This window comes from Pithys albifrons, chromosome 27, assembly GCF_047495875.1.
Source record: "Pithys albifrons albifrons isolate INPA30051 chromosome 27, PitAlb_v1, whole genome shotgun sequence".
Lineage (NCBI taxonomy): Eukaryota > Metazoa > Chordata > Aves > Passeriformes > Thamnophilidae > Pithys > Pithys albifrons.
In genome coordinates, this window is record NC_092484.1 from 2,451,988 (window position 1) to 2,461,677 (window position 9,690).

The 9,690-nt window shown below is 61.6% G+C and overlaps 1 protein-coding gene across 1 annotated transcript; it reads left to right on the forward strand.

Annotated features, from left to right (window-relative positions):
* Positions 1–2,093: 2,093 nt before the first annotated feature.
* Positions 2,094–9,188, forward strand: TM6SF2 (transmembrane 6 superfamily member 2). Its single transcript, XM_071577954.1, has 10 exons — positions 2,094–2,350; positions 4,562–4,668; positions 4,790–4,887; positions 5,673–5,776; positions 6,603–6,685; positions 7,180–7,304; positions 7,384–7,485; positions 7,580–7,672; positions 8,478–8,597; positions 8,862–9,188. The coding sequence occupies exons 1-10, from the start codon at positions 2,259–2,261 to the stop codon at positions 9,090–9,092; spliced, it is 1,155 nt and encodes a 384-aa protein (XP_071434055.1). The 5' UTR covers positions 2,094–2,258; the 3' UTR covers positions 9,093–9,188.
* Positions 9,189–9,690: the final 502 nt, after the last annotated feature.

Genomic DNA, 9,690 nt, shown 5'->3' on the forward strand with positions numbered 1-9,690 from the left:
TTTTAACCCTTTTTTCCCCACTCTCAACAGGATTTTTGACCCTTTTTTCCCCACTCTCACAGGATATTTTCACCCTTTTTTCCCCACTCTCACATCATATTTTGACCCTTTTTTCCCCACTCTCACATCATATTTTTACCCATTTTTCCCCACTCTCACAGGGTATTTTGACCCTTTTTCCCCCACCCTCACAGGATATTTTTACCCATTTTTCCCCACTCTCACATCATATTTTGACCCTTTTTTTCCCACTCTCACGGGATATTTTGCTGCTTTTTTTGTGCCTTTTCCTCTCTGATTTGCTCCTTTCTCAGCCTGGTCCCCTCCCCAAGCCTCCAGTCTGTTCCCTGATGGATTTTTCCCTGGCATTCCCAGCCGGCTCTGGGTGTCCCAGTCCCTCCCCAGCGGAACTGGGAGCAAAGTGCAGGCTCAGCCTGGCACTGGTGCCAGAGGGCACCGCAGTGACACGATGGTGACACTTTTGCGAGGCAGGGGAAGGTTGAGTGGCTGCCCCGGGGCTCTGATAAGTGACCTGGAAGTTTTTCCAGCCTTTTCCCAGCTCGGGGTTGCTTTGGCAGAGCCTGCCCGGGGGTAAATGCGGGTGATTGAGGCGAGGGGGAGGCGAGGGCAGCGCTGTGCCCACAGCGGGGTGCCCGGAGCTGGTCAAGCCTCGCCTTTCATCCCCTTCGCTCCTTCTCTCCCCTCCTCTCGCACATCTGAGGAGGTGCCTCCTCTTGGCTCCTTCTAAGATTTCCAGGATGAATTGGAGAAGTGAAAAAAAAAAAAAGAAAACCTCCAGTCTTTTGAGTTTTCAAAGCCCTTTTGGAGTGGTTTGATCCTTCCTGGCAGCGCTTGAGTGTGGGCACTGACAGCGACCCTCACACACGTGCCCAGCTGGGCATGTCCCCCCTTAGGGGCCCCTCTCCTCCTCCCAGGACCCCCTGCCCTTCCCAGACCCCTGTACTCCCTTCTAGATTCCCTGTCCTTCCTCCAGGATTCCTGTCCTTCCCCCTGAGCCGTCCTGTCCTTCCCCAGACCCCTGTGCTCCCCTCCAGACTCCCTGTCCTTCCCCTTTGATCCCTGTCCTCCTCTCAGGACCCCCTGCCCTTCCCCCTGGATCCCTGTCCTGCCCCCTGAGCCCCCCTGTCCTTCCCCAGACCCCTGTGCTCCCCTCCAGACTCCTTGTCCTTCCCCAGGACCCCCCGTCCTTCCCTCCAGACCTTTGTCCTTCCCTCCAGACCTTTGTCCTTCCCTCCAGAACCCCTGTCCTTCCCTCCAGACCTTTGTCCTTCCCTCCAGACCTTTGTCCTTCCCTCCAGAACCCCTGTCCTTCCCTCCACATCCCTGTCCCTTCCTCCAGCCCCCTGTCCTTCCCCAGGACCCCCTGTCCTTCCTCAGACTTCTGTGCTCCCCTCCAGAACCCCTGCCCTTCCCCCTGGATCCCTGTCCTGCCCCCTGAGCCCTCCTGTCCTTCCCCAGACCCCTGTGCTCCCCTCCAGACTCCCTGTCCTTCCCCTTTGATCCCTGTCCTCCTCTCAGGTCCCCCTGTCCTTCCCCCTGAGCCCCCCTGTCCTTCCCCAGACCCCTGTGCTCCCCTCCATACTCCTTGTCCTTCCCCAGGACCCCCCGTCCTTCCCTCCACATCCCTGTCCCTCCCTCCAGCCCCCTGTCCTTCCCCCTGGATTCCTGTTGTTCCCCACAACCCCTGTCCTTCCTCCCCACCCCTGTCCCTCCCTCACGGACCCCTTGTCCCTCCCCACCCCTGTCCCTCACTCCCGGTCCCCCCGTCCCTCCCCTCCAGTCCCTCCTGTCCCTCCCTCCCCACCCCTGTCCCTCCCTTCCTCCCCACCCCCGTCCCTCCCTCCCGGTCCCCCCTGTCCCTCCCTCCCCGTCCCCCCGTCCCTCCCCATCCCTGTCCCTCCCTTCCTCTCCACCCCGTCCCTCCCTCCCGGTCCCCTCTGTCCCTCCCTCCTGTTCCCCCGTCCCTCCCTCCCGATCCCCCCGTCCCTCCCTCCTGTTCCCCCCGTCCCTCCCTCCGGTCCCCCCGTCCCTCCCTCCCGGTCTCCCCTGTCCCTCCCCATTCCTGTCCCTCCCTCCCGGTCTCCCCCGTCCCTCCCCACCCCTGTCCCTCCCTCCGGTCCCCCCGTCCCCTCGGGGCGGCTCTGGCACTTTAAGGGCGCTGCCCGCTCCGCTCTCTCCTCTCTCGGGGCAAAGTCCTCTCTGCGGGGCCGGTGTCGGGGCCGGTGTCGGGGCCGGGGATGCCGCTCCCGGCGGGGTTGGCCGCCCTGGCCGCCCCCCTGCTCGCCATCCCCGTGGCCTTCGGCTTCACCGCGGCCCCCGCCCTGGCAGAGTGAGTGGGCACCGCGAGGGACCCCCGAGGGCCGGGGTTGGGGTGATGGGACCGGCCCGGGAGAGGTGGAAGAGTCCCAGGACAAGGCACCATCCAAGGCTGGTGGGAATCACCCACCCGGGACAGCTGTCCCTTCCCCAGGGTCCCATCCGGACCTGGAGTACGGGGGGGGGGCAGCAACCGGGACAGGGCTGGGTCTGTCCCGGATCGGAGGGTCCATCCCGGGACAGGGGCTGGGTCTGTCCCGGATCGGAGGGTCCATCCCGGGACAGGGGCTGGGTCTGTCCCGGATTGGGGGGTCCATCTCGGGACAGGGGGCTCATTCCGGAGGGTCCATCCCAGGACAAGCTGTTGGGTCTGTCCCGGATTGGGAGATCCATCCCAGGAGAAGCTGCTGGATCGGAGGGTCCATCCCGGGACAGGGGCTGGGTCTGTCCCGGATTGGGGGGTCCATCCCAGGACAAGGGGCTCAATCCAGGGAGTCCATCCCAGGACAGGGGCTGGGTCTGTCCCGGATCGGGGGGTCCCTCCCCGGACAGGGGGCTGGGTCTGTGTCAGATCGGGGGGGTCCATCCCAGAACAAGCTCCTGGATCGGGGGGTCCATCCCAGGACAAGCTCCTGGGCTGGGGGGTCCATCCCAGGACAAGCTCCTGGATCGGGGGGTCCATCCCAGGACAAGCTCCTGGGCTGGGGGGTCCATCCCAGGACAAGCTCCTGGGCTGGGGGGTCCATCCCCGGACAAGCTGCTGGGTCTGTCCTGGATTTTGGGGTGTCCCTCCCAGGACAAACTGCTGGATCTGTCCGGGATTGGGGGGTCCCTCCCAGGACAGGGGGCTCAATCCCGGTGCATTTTCCCGATGGGAATGCGGCTCCAGGTGGGAGTTTCCCGGCGTGTTCCGTGGCTGCTTCAATGACTTTCAAATCCCGAGCCGGGTGGTCGGACACAGCTTGGAGCAGAACGGGGGTCCTCACCCCCCCAAATTCCCTGGAATTCGGGAGATCCCGGCTCTGGAGACCCCTCCACACCCCCCTGCCCCTCCCCGAGTGTCGCCCCTGCCCCCTTGGCCGCTGACGTGGCCGATGTCACCCCCCGCACCCTCCTCGTCATCGCCGCTGTCACAACAGCTGATAAACCAGCCCCGCTTTCGGTTTGCCTGCCCAGCGACACCTCGGGGGGTCTGAAACCTCCTAAATCCCGGGAATTTGGGAATGAGCCCCACCACTCCTCACCCACTGCGTTCCTTTTCCTGGTTATTTTTCCCTGATTTCCAGTCCCATCCCCCCGACCCACCAGCTCAGGGTTTTCCCCTTGTGTTCCTTCATCCCCTTCTCCCTTTTCCCTTCTCACCTTCACTTTCCTTTCCCCATTCCTTATATATTTATTTTTGGAGCTAATTCCTGGTTTTCCTTTACCATCAGGAAGGGCTTTTAACCAAACTCCTCATCACCTGCCGGAGCTCTCCCTGTTTCCATTCCCACCTTTTCCATCCCCTCCTGCCTCCCAAACCTCCAGGATCCCTCTGTAGGAATCTTACAACTGGAGGAGCCCCTTGTTGTGTCACTCCATGACATTTAAACTCTGAACTAATCATTCCGTGGGAGTAATTAGGTGTAGGAATTAATTATACAATAATGCACTGGGCGGTGATTTGATTGTTTGGGATTTTCTTTTTTTTTTTTTTTTCCCCAAGAGCATCTGGGCTGGTTTGGATGTTTCAGGCAGGTTTGGATGGTTTTTTTGGGGGGAAACTCTCTGTTCTGCTCAGATCTGACACCCTCCTTGGCCACTGTCCCTATTCCTGGCCCTTGGGAGAGCAATTCCAGCTGCTCAGGATGGTTTTCCCTACGACTCCTTCCTTCTCCCAGGACATTTTCCGGTGTCTCTCTCCTCGGTTTTGCTTTGTAACTGGTTTTCCTGATCTCTTGGAGAGGGGGCACCGTGCAGGGGCAGCTCCCTGCCCTGGCACGGGGGTCTTGGCAAGGCAGCCCCTTCCCCACCCTGTTGGAATGTCACATCCCACCCTTCCTCCAGGATTTACTCCCAGAAAAGCAGCTTTTCCTGCTTTTCCCAGGGCAGCACCCGGGACCCCACTCTGAGTGCAGGGGCTGATCCTGATCCTAAAAATCAGGGGGGCAAGGAGTGTTCCATGGGGAGATGGGGCTCCACCCCTGGCTGTGGCTGGTGCTGGAGCCCCCCCACTGCCCCCCAGTAACCCCCTGGTGCTGGTGCTGACCGTGCTCCTGGTGCTCATTGGCCTCTTCTCCATCATCATCTTCACCAGCAGAGTGAGCCACTTCCAGGACCCCCTTTTCTGTGGTGAGTCCCCCCCAGGTGTGGGGCTGGATGGTGTGTTGGGGCAGGGAGTGGGGAGTTGGGATTTGGGATGTGGGGGGAGCTGGGGGGTCCTCCCTTGCAGAGCTGTCTGGTTGTCCCACAGTGTTCGTGGTGTTCTCCTTCATCTCCATCATCGACCTCATCATCGCGCTGGAGGAGGATGGATTCATTTCTGGCTTCATGGAGGTCTATGTTAGAGAGGTACCATCCACCCATCCCATCCCAGCCCAGCCCAGCCCAGCCCAGCCCACCCATCCCATCCCATCCCATCCCATCCCACCCATCCACCCCATCTCACGCCTTCCCATCCCATCCAACCCCAGCCCAGCCCAGCCCACCTATCCCATCCCATCCCATCCCAACCCACCCATCCCATCCCATCCCATCCCATCCCAACCCACCCATCCCATCCCATCCCATCCCAACCCACCCATCCCATCCCATCCCATCCCATCCCATCCCATCCCACCCCATCCCACCCATCCACCCCATCTCACGCCTTCCCATCCCATCCCACCCCAGCCCAGTTCAGCCCAGCCCAGCCCAGTACACCCACCCCATCCCACCCCAGCCCTCCCCATCCCACCCCTCCCCATCCCATCCCATTCCATCCCATCCCATCCCACCCCATCCCACCCCTCCCCATCCCATCCCATTCCATCCCATCTCATCCCACCCCATCCCACCCCACCCCATCCCATCCCACCCCATCCCATCCCATCCCACCCCATCCCATCCCATCCCATCCCATCCCATCCCATCCCATCCCATCCCATCCCATCCCACCCCACCCCATCCCATCCCACCCCATCCCATCCCATCCCATCCCATCCCATCCCACCCCATCCCACCCCACCCCATCCCATCCCACCCCACCCCATCCCACCCCACCCCATTCCCATCCCATGCCCATGGGGTGCCCTGGGGAGGGGCTGGGAGGGCACTGCCCCCTCCCTGTGTGATGCCCCTGTGACACCCTCGGGCAGGGCGAGCCCTTCCTGCGCACATCCCATGGGATCATGGTCTGCTACTGGGATGGCATCGTCCACTACGGGCTCTACCTCACCATGGTGGCGGCCATCGGCCAGAGGTGAGAGGGAGCTGTGGGTCAGAGGAGCTCAGAGGGGTTGGAGGATCCAACATTCCATGAGAAGGGAGCTCTGAGCCTGATGGAGCTTCCAGAGATGCTCAGAGGGGTTGGAGGATCCCAAATTCCTTGAGGAGGGAGCTCTGAACCTGATGGAGCTGCCAGAGATGCTCAGAGGGGTTGGAGGATCCCAAAGTCCATGAGGATGGAGCTCTGAGTCTGGCGGAGCTGCCAGAGGAGCTCAGATGGAGTTGGAGGTTCCCAAATTCCATGAAGAGGGAGCTCTGAGCCTGGTGGAGCTGCCAGAGGAGCTCATGGGGGTTGGAGGTTTCCAAATTCCATAAGGTGAGAGCTCCAAGCCTGGTGAAGGTGCCAGAGGAGCTCATGGGGGTTGGAACATCCCAAATTCCATGAGGAGGGAGCTCTGAGTCTGGCAGAGCTGCCAGAGGAGCTCATGGGGGCTGGAGAATCCCAAATTCCATGAGGAGGGAGTTCTCAGCCTGGCAGAGCTGCCAGAGGAGCTCATGGGGGTTGGAGGTTTCCAAATTCCATAAGGTGAGAGCTCCAAGCCTGGTGAAGGTGCCAGAGGAGCTCAGAGGGCTTGGAGAATCCCAAATTCCTTGAGGGTGCTCTGAGCCTGATGGAGCTTCCAAAGCTGCTCAGAGGGACTGGAAGTTCCCAAATTCCATGAAGAGGGAGCTCTGAGCCTGGTGGAACTCCCAGAGTACCTCTGAGTCTGGCAAAGCTGCCAGAGGAGCTCAGAGGACTTGGAGCATCCCAAATTCCTTGAGGAGGGACCTCTGGGCCCCCTGACCCGCTGTCTCTGCAGAAAGAACTACAGGAACCTGGGGCTGTTCTGGCTGGGCTCGCTGCTGATGAGCATCGTGGTCTTCCTCCTGGGGAACATGATCGGTACGGGGCGGGGAGGGGACTCTGTGCCCACCCTCCCTCCCGTGGGGCGGGGAGGGGACCCTGTGCCCACCCTCCCTCCCGTGGGGCGGGGAGGGGACTCCGTGCCCACCCTCCCTCCCGTGGGGCGGGGAGGGGACTCTGTGCCCACCCTCCCTCCCATGGGGCGGGGAGGGGACTCCGTGCCCACCCTCCCTCCCGTGGGGCGGGGAGGGGACCCTGTGCCCACCCTCCCTCCCGTGGGGCGGGGAGGGGACTCCGTGCCCACCCTCCATCCCGTGGGGCGGGGAGGGGACCCTGTGCCCACCCTCCCTCCCGTGGGGCGGGGAGGGGACTCCGTGCCCACCTTCCCTCCCGTGGGGCGGGGAGGGGACCCTGTGCCCACCCTCCCTCCCGTGGGGCGGGGAGGGGGCTCCGTGCCCACCCTCCCTCCCATGGGGCGGCAGAGGGAGGTGCCAGTGTGTGCTCCGTGCCCACCCCGTGCCCTCCTCTCCCAGGCAAACACAGCTCCGAGCTGAGCCCCTCCTTCCTCCTCAACCTGCCCTACCTCCTCCTCCTCGCCTGGGCCGGGCTCAGGCTCTTCCAGCAGCCCAAGGAGCGGCCGTGCCTCAGCCCCGAGAAGGTGAGTTGGGGGCTCCAACCCCCCCTGATGCCCCTCCCAGGGGTGGCAGAGCCAACCTTTGGGTGTTTCCCTCTGGCAGGTGGCAGAGGAGCAGCACAAACCTCTGTACCAGCGACCCCAGGACGTGGCTCTGGTGCTGGGGCTGCTCCTCATGGCCACCTTCACCTTCTTCAGGGGCATGGTGAGTGTTGGGGGGGTCCTGGAAGGGCTGGGGGGGTCCAGGGGAAGGTGGATCTGCCCCATACCCACCTGCCCTTTGCTGTCCACGTGCCCAGGTGGTTTTGGACTGTCCTGCTGACTCGTGCTTTGAGTACATCTACCAGCACGAGCCCTACCTGCGGGACCCCGTGGCCTACCCCAAGGTGCAGGTGAGAGGGGTGGGGTGGGACAACAGCCCCGGGTTAAGAAACACTCAAACCTGATCGAATAGAACCAAATTCTGCCTTTTATCCAGTGCTGGGAACACGAGGGGTGACCCCACCAAGAGGCTTTGGTGGCTCCAGGTTCATATCCTGAGTTACAGCTGAAACCCCTCCCCAAAGTCAGGCAGATATTTGGGGTGACTGAACAGCTCCAAAGGGCTGCTCTGAGCTCTTCTCTTTCTTATCTCTGTATTTCCTTTTAACTAAACAATGTCACACCCTCAGGCCTCGAATCTAAAGAGGTTTTTGGTTTATTTCTCACAGTTCAGCCTGGAATCCAAACAGGGTTTTTTTGGTTTATTTCTTTCAACTCAGCCTCGAATCTAAAGAGGTTTTTGGTTTATTTCTCACAGCTCAGCCTGGAATCCAAACAGGGTTTTTGGTTTATTTCTCACAGCTCAGCCTCGAATCCAAACAGAGTTTTTGGTTTATTTCTCACAGCTCAGCCTCGAACCCAAACAGGTTTTTGGTTTATTTCTCCAAGTCCCTCCTGCAGCTCCAGGGTTAAATTCCTCCCTGGCTGAAGCTCTGCCTGGTTCAGAGAACTGACAGACTTTGCTACAAGCTGAAATCAGAAATTAATACAAAATATAAAGTCAGCCCAGGCCTGATTAAAAATTAGTAAAGATCATTATGATTTTATGGAGAAGGGATAAAATCCTTTCTCTTGAGGGGTCCCTGGATCAGCCCTTTCCCCCTCCCCCGGTGCCACCAGTGCCAGGGTGACCCTCTTTGTGCCCCCCTCACACAGATGCTGATCTACATGTTCTACATCCTCCCCTTCTTCATCCTCTGCATCTACGGGCTGGTCCTGCCCGGCTGTTCGTGGCTGCCCGACTGGAGCCTGGTGTTTGCCGGTGCCATGGCACAGGTGAGGCTGTGCTGGCACCCCGGGGGGCACGGCTGGCACCCCCGGGCTGGGGCTGAGCTTGGGGGAGCAGCTCCACCCCCTGATGTGGAGCAGCTCCAGGGCCGCTGCCGGGTAATTGCTTTGGCCTCGGTGGATTTGGAGCGAGCTGAGGATTCGCTGGCCAGAAATAGGCTGGAGCAGGGCTATAGATAGGACATGCTGGTGCCACCACACCCCCTGGGGTGCCCTCCCCGGTGCCCACCCCATCCTTGTGTCCCCCCCCAGGCTCAGTTCTGCCACCTGGGCTCGTCGCTGCACGCCAGGACCCCCTTCCCGTACCAGACCCCCGACGATGTGCTGTGGAGTTTCCTGCTCTCCAACCTCCTGTACGCGCTGGGGCCGCAGCTGTTGGTGCTGCGCTGCCTGCACGGCCCGGCCTTCTTCCTGCCCGCCCCTCCCGCCTCCTCCCTGCCCGCCCCTCCTGCCGGCCTGTCCCGGGGCAAGAAACACCAGTGACGTGGCCTGCCCGGCCGGGGGGGACAGCTGGGCCTGTCCTGGGGGTGCTGTCACTGTCCTGGGGGTGCTGCCCCTGTCCTGGGGGGGCTGACACTGACCTGGGGGTGCTGACACTGTCCTGGGGATGCTGCCCCTGTCCTGGGGGGGCTGACACTGTCCTGGGGGTGCTGTCACTGTCCTGGAGGTGCTGTCACTGACCTGGGGGTGCTGTCACTGTCCTGGAGGTGCTGTCACTGACCTGGGGCTGCTGTCACTGTCCTGGGGCTGCTGTCCCCGTCCTGGGGGTGCTGTCACTGTCCTGGGGATGCTGACACTGTCCTGGGGGTGCTGTCACTGCCCTGGGGGCTGTCACTGTCCTTGGGGTGCTGTCACTGACCTGGGGATGCTTTCCCCATCCTGGGAGTGCTGTCACTGTCCTGGAGGTGCTGTCACTGTCCTGGGGATGCTGTCACTGTCCTTGGGGTGCTGGCCCTGTCTTTGGGGTGCTGTCACTGTCCTGGGGGTGCTGTCACTGACCTGGGGATGCTTTCCCCATCCTGGGGGTGCTGTCACTGTCCTGGAGGTGCTGTCACTGTCCTGGGGATGCTGTCACTGTCCT